The 15,843-nt window shown below is 55.2% G+C and overlaps 7 protein-coding genes and 1 non-coding gene across 8 annotated transcripts; 3 read left to right on the top strand and 5 right to left on the bottom strand.

The window, feature by feature from the left end:
* The first annotated feature begins 130 nt into the window (after positions 1–130).
* On the top strand, positions 131–1,615 carry K452DRAFT_88706 (uncharacterized protein). Its single transcript, XM_033547278.1, has 4 exons — positions 131–479; positions 758–962; positions 1,112–1,320; positions 1,487–1,615. The coding sequence occupies exons 1-4, from the start codon at positions 296–298 to the stop codon at positions 1,570–1,572; spliced, it is 684 nt and encodes a 227-aa protein (XP_033394299.1). The 5' UTR covers positions 131–295; the 3' UTR covers positions 1,573–1,615.
* A 2,287-nt stretch (positions 1,616–3,902) lies between these two features.
* Positions 3,903–5,209, bottom strand: K452DRAFT_88694 (uncharacterized protein). The gene has a single exon (XM_033547277.1). It carries the CDS (start codon positions 5,019–5,021, stop codon positions 3,945–3,947), a length of 1,077 nt encoding a protein of 358 aa, XP_033394298.1. The 5' UTR covers positions 5,022–5,209; the 3' UTR covers positions 3,903–3,944.
* On the bottom strand, positions 5,119–5,601 carry K452DRAFT_234248 (uncharacterized protein; the record flags this gene model as incomplete). Its single annotated transcript, XM_033537357.1, has 3 exons — positions 5,119–5,176; positions 5,278–5,406; positions 5,558–5,601. 3 exons carry the CDS (start codon positions 5,599–5,601, stop codon positions 5,119–5,121), a joined length of 231 nt encoding a protein of 76 aa, XP_033394297.1.
* A 524-nt stretch (positions 5,602–6,125) lies between these two features.
* On the bottom strand, positions 6,126–6,981 carry K452DRAFT_290721 (uncharacterized protein). Its single transcript, XM_033541047.1, has 2 exons — positions 6,848–6,981; positions 6,126–6,779 (listed from the first exon to the last, which is right to left on the bottom strand). Exons 1-2 carry the CDS (start codon positions 6,909–6,911, stop codon positions 6,298–6,300), a joined length of 546 nt encoding a protein of 181 aa, XP_033394296.1. The 5' UTR covers positions 6,912–6,981; the 3' UTR covers positions 6,126–6,297.
* A 783-nt stretch (positions 6,982–7,764) lies between these two features.
* Positions 7,765–8,733, top strand: K452DRAFT_311514 (uncharacterized protein; the record flags this gene model as incomplete). The annotated part of the gene is made up of 3 exons (XM_033543434.1): positions 7,765–7,910; positions 7,952–8,030; positions 8,107–8,733. 3 exons carry the CDS (start codon positions 7,765–7,767, stop codon positions 8,731–8,733), a joined length of 852 nt encoding a protein of 283 aa, XP_033394295.1.
* Positions 8,734–9,039: 306 nt separating this feature from the next.
* K452DRAFT_t125 lies at positions 9,040–9,111 on the bottom strand. The gene has a single exon. It is a non-coding gene; the product is annotated as a tRNA-Glu (tRNA).
* A 629-nt stretch (positions 9,112–9,740) lies between these two features.
* On the bottom strand, positions 9,741–10,480 carry K452DRAFT_88678 (uncharacterized protein). The gene has a single exon (XM_033547276.1). It carries the CDS (start codon positions 10,447–10,449, stop codon positions 9,982–9,984), a length of 468 nt encoding a protein of 155 aa, XP_033394294.1. The 5' UTR covers positions 10,450–10,480; the 3' UTR covers positions 9,741–9,981.
* A 599-nt stretch (positions 10,481–11,079) lies between these two features.
* Positions 11,080–13,905, top strand: K452DRAFT_311513 (uncharacterized protein; the record flags this gene model as incomplete). The annotated part of the gene is made up of 5 exons (XM_033543433.1): positions 11,080–12,277; positions 12,439–12,553; positions 12,598–12,652; positions 12,702–13,189; positions 13,242–13,905. The coding sequence occupies 5 exons, from the start codon at positions 11,080–11,082 to the stop codon at positions 13,903–13,905; spliced, it is 2,520 nt and encodes an 839-aa protein (XP_033394293.1).
* Positions 13,906–15,843: the final 1,938 nt, after the last annotated feature.

Here is a 15,843-nt window from a genome sequence, read left to right as displayed (position 1 = left end):
TCCCGCACACTAGTCGCCGGCCTCTCAACTCACGCTCCACGACCCTCGCTGCGCTATCAAGCACGCACTACGACGACCACGCCCAACGACCGCAGAAGAAGCAGCAGCGCCGCCGACCGCGCACGCACGCACGCACGCACGCACACCACCGCCAACGACAACGACGACAGCAGCACCAGAGCGGCCCTCTTGTAGCTTGCTTCCCCTTGCTCCTCACACACGACGTCCCCGCCCACCACTTTCACTCCACCTAGCCCGCTCCGCGCACTCCCCCACCGAGGACGCAGCAGCGACCATGTCAGGCTGGGGGCTGGGCTGGTTCGGCGGCGGCGCGGCCAAGAAGAAGGATTCGGCCAAGAACGCCATCCTGCAGCTGCGCGCCCAGCTGGAGATGCTGTCGAAGCGCGAGAAGCACCTGCAGCATCAGATGGATGAGCAGGACGCCATCGCCCGCAAGAACGTCAGCGCCAATAAAAACGGTAAGGGCTCCTTGTTTGTTTTTGGCGTGGTTGTAGCCGTGCTTGCGAAGGCGAAGACAAAGACAAGGAAGAAGCGGCGTGGTTGAGGAGGAATGTAATCCTGTTGTTTGCTCTAGAGGAGGGGGGTTTTTGTTTTTGGCCACCGCCATGACGCGGGGTCCTGTCTTGTCTTGTCGAGTCTTGACGGCTTGGCTTGGTTTGGTTTGGTTTGGTTTGGTTTGGTTGCGCAAGCAAGCAAAAGAGCAAAGAAGCGCTGACAGTTCTGGCTCGCACTACAGTGGCAAAGGCGGCGCTCCGGCGCAAGAAGCAGTTTGAGCACTCGCTCGAGCAGACGTCGTCCCAGATCATGACTCTGGAGCGCGAGATCTACAGCATCGAGACGGCCAACATCAACAAGGAGACGCTGGACGCCATGAAGAATGCCGGCGCCGCCATGAAGCAGATCCATGCCGGCTTGACCATCGACAAGGTCGACCAGACTATGTACGTCATGCATGCTCCACGATCCCACACTCCCACACTTCCTTACTCTCCCTCTCTCTCTCTCCCACCCCCCTCGCTCGTGCACAAGCACAAGCAAACAAAAACGCAAACGACCAAGACCAAACCCACTAACTTATCCCGTGTCACAGGGAAGAACTGCGCGACCAGCACGCCATCGGCGAGGAAATCTCAGAAGCCATCGGCCAGCCCATGGGCAACCAGGCACTGGACGAGGACGAGCTGGACGAGGAGCTGGCCGAGCTGCAGCAGGAGGAGCTCGACAACAAGATGCTCGAGACGGGCAACGTGCCCGTCTCGGACAAGGTGCATCGGTTACCGGCCGCTGCGCAGGGCGAGCGTGAGTTTTGTTCCTGTCTTTTCGTTCCTTCATACATCCCTTGTTTTTCTCTTTTCCCTTTATTTTTCTTTGCATCCTTTCGTCTTTTCTACGTTTCCTTTCCTGCCACGGTTGTAGTGCTACTACTCCTAGGATGCTTGCTAACGAATCCCTTCTGGGGCCACAGTCAGGGGCAAGGCGCCCGCGAAAGCAGACGAAGAAGAGGACGAGGAGGAGGAGCTGCGGAAGCTGCAGGCCGAGATGGCCATGTAATGTGGCTGATGTGGTTGGTGTGGGTGGGCGGGTAGGTTTAGTAAGTGGGTACGGGTAGTGGGTAGAAAGGTTAGTGGATTGAAGGATCAGTGGTGCTTTTGCTTAGGGGCAGAGGTGTGCGGTGTTGGGTCTGGTTTAAGGAGTGCATGCACTACCTGGCGATGAGGAAGGAAGGAACGACGAATGACGGAAAGAAGGAGTATACACACGCACACGCATACACATGCACGCACACGTGCGGTCGTGGCTTGTATATGGCTCGTATATGCCCATGGCCATGGCCATGGCGAGGGCAGTGGCGAGAGCGGGGTGCGCCTTGTCTTGAGCCTTTCTTTGCCTTGAGGCGTGCTATGCATTAGGTCATTGGGTCATTGGTTAGGTAGTAGGGCTTTATGTATGGATTGGGTTTTCGTTTTGGCTTTGCTTGTGCTTGCTGGTGCTTGCTGGGGTTGTTGTGTGCGTGTGGGTGGTGGTGGGGGTAGTAGTGGTAGTAGTTCCGTTAGAGCTAGGTATGCTATGCTATACTCTTAGTTAACTGATTAATTAATTAGTTTACTAACTAGTTATATCTTCTATTATTTTATTTAGGATAATAATCTTATTTTACTAGTACGTATACGTATATATATACGTATAGGTCGAGGGTATATATAAAGGGTATTATATTATAGAGAGATAGCGGTAGAGACAAGTAGGAGAAAGATAAGAAATATATAGAGATAGAGCATCGTACGCCGTAAGCTAGACAGTAATTAAATATAGGAGACGGGGTTTAAGTATACGTAGTTACGAAGTATATATACGTATGCTGTTATACGAGAGGTTTAGATGCGACAGTGGTGGCGGCGGTGGTGTGGAGGGGAGGGTATAGTATAGAATAGGGATACTTAGGCAGAGGGCAGAGTGTAGATAGGGATAAGTAGATAGAGGGGAGACGTACGTGCGTGTACGTAGGTAAGCTGTTTAGGATGCGAGTGTTACATCGAAAGGGGCAAGGGATCTAGAGCGTAGGTACGCGTACACTGTACACTGTCCAGAGATATGGAAATACGGGCAGTGATGCTGATGGTGCTGTTAACATGCAGCGAAGGAAAGAGAGAGGTGGGGTGTAGGTAGACACAGCAGCGGGGCTGTGCGCGCGTAGGGCGCCAAACGCCACCCCTCCCCCATCCTACTCACCACCCCAGCCCTGGCTGCCTAAAGCGGACTAGACCGCCCACGCTTTTCGCTCTCGTTGCTAGGGCACGGCACATGGCGCGTGAACCTCTCATCTCAACAGCAGTAGCAACAGCAGCAACAGCAGCAACAGCAGCAACAGCAGCAACAAGCAGCAGCACTCACGCTGGTGCGTGGTTATTTACCTTGTCCTTGGTTCTCTTCTGCTGTGCCCTTTTCTTCTCCTCCTTCTTCTTCTTCTGCTCGGGTCGGAGTCCTGCGTGCTTGAAGTCCTGCGTGTTTCTGCTGTTTTTTGTGCTTTAGATGGCGCGTTGGTGTGATCCTTTTCTTACATGTCCATCCGCTCTCTCTATGTTCTTGTTCGTCTGCTTCTTTCTCTTGCTCTTTCTCTCACTCACTCTTGTTCGTTTCTCCTCTTCCTTTCTTTCCGTCTTCTTCTCTTTTCTTCTTTTCGTCTTCTTCTTTTTTCTTCTTGTTCGTTTCTCTTCCTCTTCATTTCTCTTCGTCTTCTTCCCTCTCTCTCTCTTCCTCTACCCCTACCCCATCTCCTCTCCTCTCTCTACCCCCTCTCCATCAACCACTCCCCAGCACCCACAAGCACACCCACCCACCTATCCACGAACCCAAACCCCCCACACCACCACGAGTCGACTCGACTCGACCAACTCATTCAAACAACACCTCCTCGCGCAGTGTAGTATCACTCACGCACTACCCAGCCCCCAAACCCACGACCCACATCCACAGCCCACATCCACGCACGCAGCAGAGCAGCCAGCCAGCAAATCAGTCATTACGTAGCCGCAAAGCAGCCACCTCGAGATAGAAAAACAAAGAAAAGAAGCAGAGCAGAGCCGCGCGGGCCAGAGCAGAGCACGCGCCCCGCATCCCCCGCTAGCACCATCCTCCCCCCCTCGCACAAGCCCCCCATGCCCCCTCTCCACACCCTGCACCAGGTACCGCGCCCCGCAGGCAGCACACCCCCTCCACCCCCTCCAAAACCGCCCAAGACATCACCCCACATCCCCCCTACCCACCCCAATCAATCCCCCAATCCCCACAAGAACCCACGCACGCACTCACTCGCGCCTTCCGCGCCCGAGACGACGGCTGACGGCGCCGACCACGCCGCTGAGAACTAAACACCAAGTGGCGGATCCGTGTGTTATCGTTGAGACAAGAGGGGGGTTGGGGGGTTAGGGACGGGGACAGGGACTTACAGGGCCGGACGCGGCGGCGGGGCTGGTGGTGGTGGTGGTGGTGGTGGTGCTGCTGCTGCTGTTGCTGTTGCTGCTGATGCTGCTGCTGCTGCGCCGTGGTGTCGGCGGCAGCGGGAGCGGGAGCGGCCTCGGCGACGGGAGCAGCCTCGGCGGGGGCAGCGGGAGCAGCAGGAGCGGCGGGAACGGCCTCGGTGGTGGTGGTGGTGTCGTCGGCGACAGCGATGCGACGGCCGCGGCGCGCCGCGCGGGCGGTCTCACCCGCATTGTCCATGAGGGCCCGTAGCGGGAGGGCGACGCCCTCGACCATGGCGCTCTCGTCGGGAGCGGGAGTAGGAGCGGCGGAAGAGGCGGGGACCGGAGCAGGAGCAGGAGCGGGAGCAGGGGCCGGGGCAGGAGCGACGGAGACGAGGCGGCCGCGGCGCTCTCTCGCGGCCTCACCCGCGTTGCCCATGAGGGCCTGGAGCTCGAAGGCGATGCCGTCGACCATGGAGCTGGCGATGGCGCCGGCGGTGGCGGTGGTGGCGGCGGGGGCGGGAGCAGAGGCCGAGGCCGAGGAGGTGTTGGAGGAGGAGGAGGAGGCGGCGCGGGAGCCGCTGTTGCTGCCGCTGTTGCTGTCGCCCGAGGCGACGGAGAACGCCAGTGGGGGGAGGACGGGGGCCGTCGCGCTGATGGCGACGATGGCGGAGACGCCAGAGGCGGAGGAAGAGGAGGACGAGGCAGAGGCAGAAGAAGCCATTGTGGTGATGATTCGAGAAAATGTAAGTCTTGAGCGTCTTCGGGGTCGTTGGTTGTCAGGAGAAAGGAGGAGATCGCGCGCGGCGGCGGCAGAGATGTCTTCTGGAGTGAAGTGAATGGCTGACAATAGACTAGGGAGCAACACCACACAACCACAATAATACCTCCTATCACTGACCCCTTCTCCTGACAGCACTCCAAAGAGAAAGAGAATAGTATTCCTAACCAGAAAGACTGGAGAGCAGGAGAATAGGTAGGAATGATAATAATTACCTCCAGCACAGAAAACCAACCAACCTCAAGCCCATCATAACGCATTAAACGGCGCGCAACGCACCAGCCCACGCGCCCAAACACCCAGCAACGCCCACGCCAGCCCCCCGCAACCAGCACACCACCAAGCTACCCCTTTGCACTAGATGGGAATAGCATTGCTCACAGCGCCGCTCGTATCCGCCGGCGCGGCAAGCATCCTACACAGCACGAAAACGCATCAGCAAGCGCGCTTCCATTGCGCCAAAGCCCACGCTCAAGAACACGCGAATACAGCGCCAGGGGACCGCTAGGTACTTACTTCTTGCCCGCGTCCGTCAGGCAGCACCCGCACAGCAGCGACGCAGGCCAGCACACGACGGCCAGCACGACCGCGACGCCGAACCCGATTGTCGGGCCCACGACCTTGCAGTGGCAGGGGTTCTGGTCGCTGCAATGGCGCAAGAGCACCAAGCGTCAGCCTCTCGAATCTTGATCCGCGCAGCGCGAAGTGCGTTAAGCTCGAAGTGCGTTAAACAAGGGGGTTGCGGTGCGCAGGTGGGGTAGAAAGGCAAGAGAAGGAAGGGAAAGGCAACACGCACGTTCCGCACTGGAAGCAGACAATGGGGAGGGGGATGCAGTCCATGGTTCCTCGGCCGCGTCCAGGCAAGCTATGTACAAGGTATGGCTTGGTTTGGTTTCCGGTGTTTGCGCAACGGAGGCGCGACGGAGGTGTGAGGTTGAGGCACGAGACTTTCGAGATCCGAGCTGGCTTTCAAGGATACTATGAGGCTTTCCAAATACGAGACTTCGGTATGTAAGCTGTTCAGCAGAAAGACAAGGAGTCAAGCAAGCAGGCCGTCAAGGAGATGATGAAGAAGACGGGATAGTGCGCGCTGCGGGTGGGAATGAAGTCTGAGACGCTGCGTGCTGCAGCCGGGCGTCCGTGCCACCTTTCCCATGACGTCGCGGCTGCCGCGGTGCCGCGCATCCGCGCATCCATCCGCGTCTTCCATGGAAGGACGGGCAGCCAAGCTTCGGTTGACAGCTGCCATTGGCACTGACAGACAGGACGACAGATGTTGTCTCGTTTTTATTTTGGGCTTCCACTGAAGGCAGAATTCGGTTCAGACCCCCAACGCAATAACGGCTCAGCCGGAAGATGCGCATCAGAGATATAATTCTCCGCCTCATCAGATCAAACTTCTCAGTGGCATCTGGCCAAACATGCTTCCATGAGATGGAAATTCGCTTGCAGACCAGTCTACTCTATCGTGGGTATCACAACCTCAACCCTCACCAAACGCACCGCGTCAAGAGCATCAACACCCCGCAGCACAACCTACTCCTCCCGCGGCCTCTCACTCAAATGCTTCAAAAACCCATCCGTAAACCTAATCATCTGGGCATACGCAATCTCAAAGCCATCGCGACCGCCATAATACGGATCATCGACGACCTCGCCCCTCCTGCCGCCAAACTCACCAAACAGCATAACCCTGCCCAAATGCGCGACCTCGTCCTTGCGGCCCTTGGACTCCAGCTCGCGCGCATACCGCTTGCGCAGCTGCACCAAGTCCGCCAGGTTCTCATCGTCCATCGCCATGATGTAGTCGAAGGTGTCGAAGTCGCCCGGGTACGCAAACTTGCGCGCCTTGTGCCGGTATGTCTTGATGCCGTGGTCCTGCAGCGTCGACATGGTGCGCGAGTCCGGGTTGCTGCCCACGTGGTACGCGCCCGTGCCGCACGAGTCGATCGCCCCGACTAGTGGGTTCGCGTTGTTGGTGACGTGCCGGAAGACGCCTTCGGCCATTGTGGACCTGCCTGGTGTTTGCGGTCAGTGGGTTTGTGCGTGTGTGTGCTGAGTGTGGGGTGAGGCGGGAGAAACATACAGATGTTGCCGAGGCAAACGAAGAGCACGTTGACGGGCTTGGGGGTGGACGCGTCGGAAGCCATGTTTATGAACGCTTTGTGTGGCCGTAGAAAGGGTTTGGAAGGGGTTCGCGAAGGTGCTGAGGTGTTGCTGCTGTCTTTTGGGGTGCTCAGAGTTTGGTGTTGAGCCGCAGGGATCTGCAGGGCTGAAACAGCGCCACGAATGACGTGGTGCGGCTGGACCCTGCATCCAGCGTGCGGCAGAGAAGCCCACAAGTCTTCTCACCAAAAAGCAAACGCCATGACAATCGGACAGGAATCGATCAAGCCTTTTTGCCTCATTAAAAAGAGAGCCTAGAAGCTGTCTCAAGTCTGTCTTGATGCCTGACGGCCACTTTGCAACTGTTGCAAGTCGGCCACGATTAATTTGGGTCGGTTCAGTCCCCAGGCAAATTTCCGTCAACGGGACGTCCGTATACTTACACTCGACGACTTAACTCTACTTGGCTGGACCTAATTCGACTCAATCCGAACTCATCCGTCTTGATGTTGTAGCTAATCACAAGGATGGGTGCCCACAACAACAGCAAATCTTTCCATGAAACTGTCGGTCGCCTATTCGCGGAAGACGACTAGCTCTGGTTTATGACTGCCTTGAAGCAGATATTTCGCTAACAATAAAGCCAGAACAAGTCTCTGGTAGCTCCAATCGACTCGCCAATGACTGTTGCTGCAATCCAAAGTGTACTTCTACCCCCTCATCCACTGTCCTCTTTTCCCTCTTTCTCTACTCTCGCTCCATCACTGAGGCAGTTGCCTGCAAGGCGTGTCTGAAAGACTTGAAAAAGATGGCGTCGTTGTCGGGATAGCTACGATCTGCAGGCTTTCGCTGGTGGCGATTTCGTTTATTCGGAGCTGGCGTGTTTGTGGCCGCTAAATGCTCCTTCCGTATGAGGAGGCGACGGTGCTTGCTATCGCACCTTCCGTCCGTCAACATCGGAGCCAGGCAGGCTGCTCGACAGGTTCCTGCCTGTCTCATCTGGCCTGCGTCTCTGCCACCGACAACCATTACCGTTACCATAGGTAAGAGCAGTCAGATCGCGTCAATATTTGCCATCGTTTAGGTTCAGATCTACGGGCAGTCGCCAACCTCCCCAACGCAATTGCGGAGGCGGCGGAAAGAGCGTTTGTATTCTGGACGCTGTACGTGGCAATGATGTCTGCCTGCCGTCCATCCAGCCATATCAAACATCCTGCTGACGTCGCCCTAAGCGCGTAGCAAAGCCCTATCACAAACACAAGCGGCAGAGATGGCGCGGAAGATGATAAGCAACGCCGGGGTGTCAGAAGCAGCAAAAACAGCCCCCGCACGCCTACCTCCCCCACCAGCAGCGCGAAGAGCAGCAAAGACAACCGCACTCGTGCCACCAGCACAGCGTCCACCAGCATCGCTAGCCGCAGCGGCGACAATAACAACAACGATGACACTAACCCATCCCCAACACTCCGACGCAGCTCCCGCGAGACAGCAAAGGTCGCGAGCTACAGACAGGCTTGTGAATACGAGTACATAGCCGCCGTAGACAGGAGAAGGGCTGGAGGCAACAGCGGCCCTAACCCCGTGGGCCGCCCCCGAATCGATCGGTCGGGGCGTAGGCCTGTAAAGCTGTTGCCGAGGAGGAATCCGCTTCCTCGTGTCCTTGCTAGGAGAGGACGGGGGCGTCATACATCAAACTTGCCGAAGGAGGGCTCGCCGAAGGAGGACTTGCCAAAGGAGGACTTGCCAAAGGACCTGCCTCCTCGCTCCTTTGCTAATAGAATACCGGGGTGTCCGAGAAAAAACATCTCTCCAGAGCCTACTAAACACGAGAACGAGCACGAGCGCAAGGAAAACGAGGATACCTAGGACGAGTCGGCGTTTTAGCATCGGTTTGGCCTTGGGTAGAAAGGCTAGAGATTCGAGATGCGCTTTGGTTTTGTTGTCTTAGCCACGAGCGCAAAGGTAGCTTTATTGCGGTGGGTGAAAGTTGGTTTACTGTAGTCTGTGCTGGAAGTCTTATGGCACTGTTTCCATGAGCTCAGGTACAGGTTGACTGCTGACTGAGTTCGTACATGCATGTTGTGGAAAATAAGCACGCAGGATGATAGAGAAGCAACAGGAGAATTGGGTTTGAATAAACTTGAACAAAAAAAAAGCAAAAGAAATGTTAATTTCCCTGACCGGGAATCGAACCCGGGCCGCGTGGGTGAAAACCACGAATCCTAGCCGCTAGACCATCAGGGAGTTGTGAAAAATAGTTTGGCGGGTTGTACCTATATTTGCAGCTATTATTTAGGTAGTTTTTGTAGACAATATTGGTATGCTGTGGGAGGTTGTGTGCGGTTGTGTGTGTTGGATCCAGGTTGGGAATATGGCTTGTTGGACCTGGACGTTTTTTGGGGATGTGCGGGCGTTGGTGCGGGTTTGTTAGCTGCCTATTGTTGCGAGCTGCTTGTTGACTTCGGAAGCGATAAGCTGCGCTGCATACGAAATACCAAATCTCCTCAACCAACTCGGCTTTCATCGCATTTTTGCATATCTCTTTCAATACTCTATCACCTGCCGCTCACCTTTTAATGTCCCTTACCTATCCAAAGTTCATCGTTGACTGAAGCTGGCCAATCAGAGCGAGTTGCGCCGGCCCAGGCCTCGATTGGACATGGGGCTGCTTGAATCTCTGGTATGGACGACATCATTGGGTCTGCTGACCGGGTAATATATCAGCCTTAAGATATACCAAGCAGATCTGCGGCATCCTGAGAAAAAAAAACTTAAAGATGAACTGATTTTAGGGCAGGCTAAGATCGATTACTGAACTGGTGTGCCGTGCGATGTTATAGCGAGCGTTGTATTCGTAATTCTTGTGTCACTCTTTGATAGAGATGATGAGGATATCGTGAACCGTCGGCGACTTCTAAGAGACTTACCTAACAATATCGTGTCATTGCATTCGCTAGATGTATGGATTGTTGCAGGCAATAACAAACATTTTATTTCGCAAAATTATTGGAGTCGCAGTAGACGAAGCTCTTCCCTATTTCTTAGCGCGAACTTAGTCAGCACTACTTGCTATACCTACTTTCTTTTATCTCTTTTTTCTTTCTTGCAGCCTTTTCATACTCTGAATTCTCTCTGGCAATCAACCCATTCCCTTCGACCGACGCTTACATGCCGTGTCAGCTGCATCCTTCGGCAACATGCCGCGGCAACGTACACGTAGGGTGAAGTCAAAAGTGTCCGCTCCAAATCCTTCTGGACTAAAGTAATCCGGGTAACCTGAACCGAGGTACGGTAGAATCTCTGGCCGTTGTGATGCCACGAGGAAGCTCTGATCTTGCCGACAGTAACCGGGTACATACCTTTCTGCTTTGGGTTATGGCAAAAATCCACTCTTCTGTGTCCTTCGACGACAGCAGGTCTGGATTCGTCCAAGGGCGGTCTACGGTTGATGCAGCAAGTAATTAAGATCGGGCAGAACTCGGAGAGGCAAAGACAGCAGGGACTGGGCTGTCTTTCATGCGATGCTGTGCGTACGGAACAAGGTCGAGACCAAGGTGGGCGTGGTTGGTTTGTCACAGCCATGGCCTTAGCAGTCGCTCACGCAGCCATGGAGGTGAGTCGTGTGAGTGAGGTCAAGGTGCGCCACTGACAAAACGTCATATGCGGAGCGACGATCGGCTATTTTGGTAGCGTTCCAAGTCGCAGGCTGGTAGACGGGGAGCCGGACTCAGGTCCGTCTCCACCGTCGAGTCATGTGGTGTTGTCGCACGGCATTGGAGAGCAGCAGGCGAGGCGGAGATGCCGGTGGCAACGACAGCCCACAGCCTTGTTGGACCCTGAAGAGAGACCCTGCAGGCACGCACACATTACTTGATCCCGTTGCTCTAGAGCGCTCCGAGTAGGGGCGCAATGGGCGTGGGGGAAACGGACTGTAGCGGATCGGCGCTCTCTTCACGGCCTCTCGCTCGCACTAGCGCCCTTGCGGAAGCTCGGTTGGCGTTCCCGCCCAATGACACTGTTCTAGGCGTCTCCACGCTTCCATATACTTGCCACTGCGTTGAAGCTGAACGCACTCAAGCCGGCCTGAGGCCTTGCCAATGACGGCGCGCAATCCCGTTATGTCACACCCGTCTCTGGCTTCCCGGCCTTGCTGCTATCATCCCGCTGCCACCACCCTGATCCTTTGCTCGACCTACACCCACCTTTCCTGTCATGTCTCACGACTTGAATGACATCCTGCAACGCCTGCGCCTGACCGAGTACCTCCCGACCCTCCTTGACAACGGCTTCGACAGTTGGGATGTCGTTTGTGACATCACTGAAGATGACCTGGCCCAGCTGGGCTTCAAGCTCGGCCATCGACGCACATTGCAGCGCGAGATAGCTAATTGGCGTGGTCTCACACTAGGCCAACCTCTCGATACAATTGACGGCATGAGCCAAAGCTCGCGCTCCTTCAACCCGCCAGATCTCCCCGCCAATTCCACCACACCCCCGAATGGATGCGAAAGAAAAAAGAGAAAATATCGCCGGAAGCCCCGCCCGGACATCAACGCCCCCAAGAAACCCAACACCGCCTATGTCAACTTCGCCGCCGAGCTCCGCGCCGACCCTTCCGTCAACTCGCTTTCTTTTGTCGCCATTGCCCGAGAGGTTGGTCGCCAATGGCAAGCTCTTCCCATGGAAAGCAGGCATGCCTGGGAGTCCCAGGCTGCCAAAGCCATGCAAGAATACGAGGCCCAGATGGACGAGTACCGGACGACGGAGAACTACCGCAGATACCAAAACTATCTCAAAGGGTTCCGTAAGCAGCACGAGGAAAAGGAAAGAAAAGGGTCGAACACAAACATCGTGCCATCCATCGAGAATGGCTACGACGCTTCGAGGGGTTCTACCGACACGGGCTCCGTACGCTCCCCAGACCGGAAATCCGCATCGAACCTGGGGCCCCAAGAACTAGAGGACTGCCACGCGGCCCTATCAATAGCCTTGCAAGAGCTCTCCGTCCGCCGAAGTCTGACCATGACTGAAGAAATTCCTATATTCGATGCTCAACACCTACCTCCCGAAATGGTTGTACGACAAGCGGCGCATTCTGCTGTCCTCGGCACTGGTACCATGTTGCATCTCACCACCGAGGACCAGCTTGAAGATGCACTAAACCATGTTTACGGGCCGGGTCCCATCAACCCCGTAGTTTTGGTTTTTGTGCTGGCTTGTGCAGCTGTCGGCGCCCATTACGACGTTCAGTGCATGTCTGACGAGATGCGCTACGGCATCTACGTGTCAGCCACTCTCTTGTTCAACTCGGATGTGGCCCACTCAAATTACCCCGAAACAATGCGGATCCTCTTGTTACTGGCAGTCTATTCCCTTCTCGAGAAACATATGACCATTTGTCACGTACTAGGTAATTCCCCAATTGTTTTTAATCCGCACAGCCCTTCATGGGATTATCTTCTAGAATATGCCGAACAATAATTTCAAAGCTTTGGGCATATCAAACACTCTGGTCTTCTTCGTTGTCTCATTGTTCGCCCCAGATGAAAGTGATACGCTAACATAATGCAGCCGCCGGTCTATCTGTTTCTCGCTGGGTATTTTGCCCCTCGAATGATGAACAAATAAGTGCGGATGGCCTTGAAGAAGCGAGACGAATCTTGTGCACCTTGATTTTCATGGATTGGTATGTTCCTCATTCACATGCTGAACATTTATTGACAAGAGCAGTTGGCTGTCTACCACGTTGGGTTATCGCTCTGACACGAGGCCAATCGATATCAAGGTGAATATCACAAAAGCAACCATCCCTGACTCTCGTTGATTTATGATAGAACACCTGGTCTCCTTTGCCCGATTGCCCCATCACCGACTCTATTCGATTCCAAGCGAGCAGAATCGGTCTTGTTATGCGCGAGATTGCCGAACAGACGATGCACAGCGGCGTATCTTCCGTCAAGGTTGAACGAATCGAGGCACTCACCGAAATGCTTGACGTATGGTACCGAGAGTTGCCGCCGATAATGCATCTTGCAGCTCTCACCAGCGAAGAGCAGTCGTCCATCCTCACGTTCTATCAGCGAAGAGCGATTATGATGGTCCATATGTTCTACCTCGGCGCCGTCATCACGCTTTATCGGCAGTTGATGCTCACTTCTTCGCAGAACCGCATACAAAGCACCTGGCACCTTGAAATGTCGTATTCGCAAACTCAGCACTACCGCCAGAAATGCTCTGTAGCGGCGCAGCAAATGGTACGCATGATGGCGCTAATTAGCTTTAACAACAACGGTAATATGACGAAGCGGTGCTGGTTGATGATGTAAGTCGCATCTACCCCGCGTACCGTTGATGTAAAGGCTGACGCCACACAGATATTGGGCCTTTCACACCTGCGTTGTCGTCCTCCTCAGCATCTCTCAGCAGCTGCTTGACCAGGATCTCAGCACCGTCATCGAGGACCTGTCGCATGCGAAGACGTGCATGGACATACTGTCGATATGCGCGGACGCCGAACCTGTCTCCGCGAACCACCTCGAGCTCATCAAGCCCTTCTACGACTCCCTTTGCCAGCACCAACAAGCAATCGCCGCCAAAATCCACTCCAGCAACAACGACAGCAACAACGACAACAACACCACCACCACCACCACCACCACCACAAACAACTCCGCCAACACCGACAATGCGCCCCACGACTCCTCTCAATCCCCCGTAGATGGCCGCCTCCCGAACCTCTCCTTCCCCGCCGCCGCAGACGGCAAACCAAGCGACGGCTACCACCATGCCGACCACATGACCGGCCTTTTCCCACCCCTGCCCCAGCTCGCTGGCTACCAAAATCCCAACTCCGACGGTGTACAGAACCAGCAACAACAGCAGCAGCCGCTGGGCTGGGACACGGAGCTGGTGACGACGGTGCGCAAGCTGTCAGACTTGCTGAACGAGCCATACGGGTGGGGACGGCAGGCCAAGCTGGACGGGGCGCGGCGGTCGGGAGACGCAGCGGGTACATTTTCGGTGCTGTGGTGGGACTGAGACGGAGGCGGGAGGGTTATGTGCGCGCTTGCCAGCGCGCTGGCAGAGTCAGCCAGGTATTTGGACGTGCGGGGGATACGAAAGGGGATGGACGCGTGAAGGGGACGCGTGAGGTTACTGCGCCGTGTTGGATGCTGGGGAAGACGAGAGACGGAGATGTCGGAGAAGACGGCGCTAGTAGGCCACGGCGCTCAAAAAGCACGTCCCTCTCCCGCCGTGCCGGCCCCGGCCCGTTCCGCACCCCCCCGGTTGTGGCCCGGTCCGTCCGTCCGTCCGCTCACGCTCAGGGTCGCTCTATACCTACTCGACCTATTTTACGAAGCTCGGGTATTGCTACCCATCGGATTGTCGTCCTCGAAAGGAAAACGTGAGAATCTTGTTCGGTCCGGCCAGTCAGTCCTGCCTGGTAAGGTAGAAACGCTCTCCATTGCATCACCCAATCCCTTCCTCAAGGGTGTGGATAGATGCGTAGGAAGTCCATAGATGCACACGCGCAACCGGACACGGATACACGAGCGCAGGTTCTGGAAACCATCAGCTCGTCGTGTGGGGCCCTCTTGTCTTTTCCGGGGGATAGTCATTAGAGGAAAGGCTACCCATGTGGGAGTTGCAAGGTGGAAAATGCTGAGGAGAGTGGAGGGTATGGCATGAGCTTATGACGACGACAACATCACATGTTGGAAGCGCAGAAGCTCGAAATCGGCGCTGATGGAGCAATAAACACGGCGGGAAAAGACTGAGTGAGCGGTCTCGTTGGGTACAACGTTCAAGCTCGCACGACCAGTTGATCTGGACGATTCTGGACAACGATAGCGGACCGCAGTGATGTCGGAAAAGGAAAACGGGAAAGAAAGGAATAGAAAAGGAAGAGAAAAATTTCGGGTTGGTTAGGTTTGGCTAAAAAGTTTGGTCAGGTTTGGTCGGGTTGGTGCATACGGTATGTCCTCGTCCAAGGACGACTAGGGTGAAAAAGGGCTAGTTGTGTAATACGCTGGCGGGGGAGTAATAGGCGCTTACCCTACGCAGCGCGCTGAAAGCAGGGGCTGGCAGACGGAGTGTCGAGAACGAGAAATCGAACAAAAGCGGAGGGAGCTGCTAAAGAGAGAAATGGAAGGCAGCGGGACCGGTAGTAGTCGTGTAGGCGTACGGTGCGGCGGAGTATGCGTTGGTTCTAACTTCTGAGGCGAAACTACTCCTAGGTGCCTGCCTGTTAGGGTGGCAGGTCAGCCCGCCAGTGCTTGCTTGTGCTCTTGCCTGCGCTCTTTGTGCTTGTTGTATCTTTGATGCCGGTGCTGAGATTAGGTCCTGTAGTTTGTTGTAGTCAGTGCTGCTGTGAGTAGGTTGGGGTGGCTGTACTATCGTAGATGTGTTGTGTAGGTGAGGTATTGTAATGGTATAAAGGTACGAAATATCCAATAGAGAAAGTAAGTCATATGATTTTTTATAGGCATGTTCTTACATGAATATAAGCCACCCTTCCAAATTGACACGCTAGGAGCTGCACACGTATACACCGGCGCCTTGCCGGAAACAGCCACTGTGGATGGTCGGCAATATCGCAAGGGCAAGCAAGCCTGGCAACTGTTGTCAGCAACTCTCGGTGTGCGGGGTCAGGCTGAAGGACTCGACTTATAACAACTTCTGATGCATTTCTCACCCTCGGTTACGGACCACGTACAAAGCACACGGAATATATGCGACGCGCTGCTGCGGCCACGATGGCAGAATCCGTATCAGAGCTTTCAAACCCGAAATGCCAGATCTGCCTCGACCTCCGCTACGATTTCTTCAGAGAGGGATCGAGCAGAAACAAAGACATGCGCTACCATTGAGTCTGGTTCGGCTGCCGGCTGTAGGCTGTGCGATATCTTGCAGAAAGGAATTGAGAGCCGTTGGGATGTTGCCAAAATAACTAAAATTCCGAAAGATAGCTTGGTA

Source organism: Aplosporella prunicola (assembly GCF_010093885.1).
Source record: "Aplosporella prunicola CBS 121167 unplaced genomic scaffold K452scaffold_23, whole genome shotgun sequence".
Taxonomy (NCBI): domain Eukaryota; kingdom Fungi; phylum Ascomycota; class Dothideomycetes; order Botryosphaeriales; family Aplosporellaceae; genus Aplosporella; species Aplosporella prunicola.
This window is presented reverse-complemented; position numbering and strand designations above follow the sequence as displayed.

What these genes read in the sequence shown, in the direction of transcription:
- K452DRAFT_88706 (XM_033547278.1), top strand. Translation starts at nt 296, where the DNA reads ATGTCAGGCTGGGGGCTGGGCTGGTTCGGCGGCGGCGCGGCCAAGAAG. An exon ending in GACAAGGTCGACCAGACTAT is followed by an intron (nt 963 to 1,111) that starts GTACGTCATGCA and finishes CCCGTGTCACAG; the next exon opens with GGAAGAACTGCGCGACCAGC. An exon ending in GGCCGCTGCGCAGGGCGAGC is followed by an intron (nt 1,321 to 1,486) that starts GTGAGTTTTGTT and finishes CTGGGGCCACAG; the next exon opens with TCAGGGGCAAGGCGCCCGCG.
- K452DRAFT_88694 (XM_033547277.1), bottom strand. Translation starts at nt 5,021, where the DNA reads ATGCGTTATGATGGGCTTGAGGTTGGTTGGTTTTCTGTGCTGGAGGTA.
- K452DRAFT_290721 (XM_033541047.1), bottom strand. Translation starts at nt 6,911, where the DNA reads ATGGCTTCCGACGCGTCCACCCCCAAGCCCGTCAACGTGCTCTTCGTT. An exon ending in CGTTTGCCTCGGCAACATCT is followed by an intron (nt 6,780 to 6,847) that starts GTATGTTTCTCC and finishes CGCAAACACCAG; the next exon opens with GCAGGTCCACAATGGCCGAA.
- K452DRAFT_88678 (XM_033547276.1), bottom strand. Translation starts at nt 10,449, where the DNA reads ATGGCTGTGACAAACCAACCACGCCCACCTTGGTCTCGACCTTGTTCC.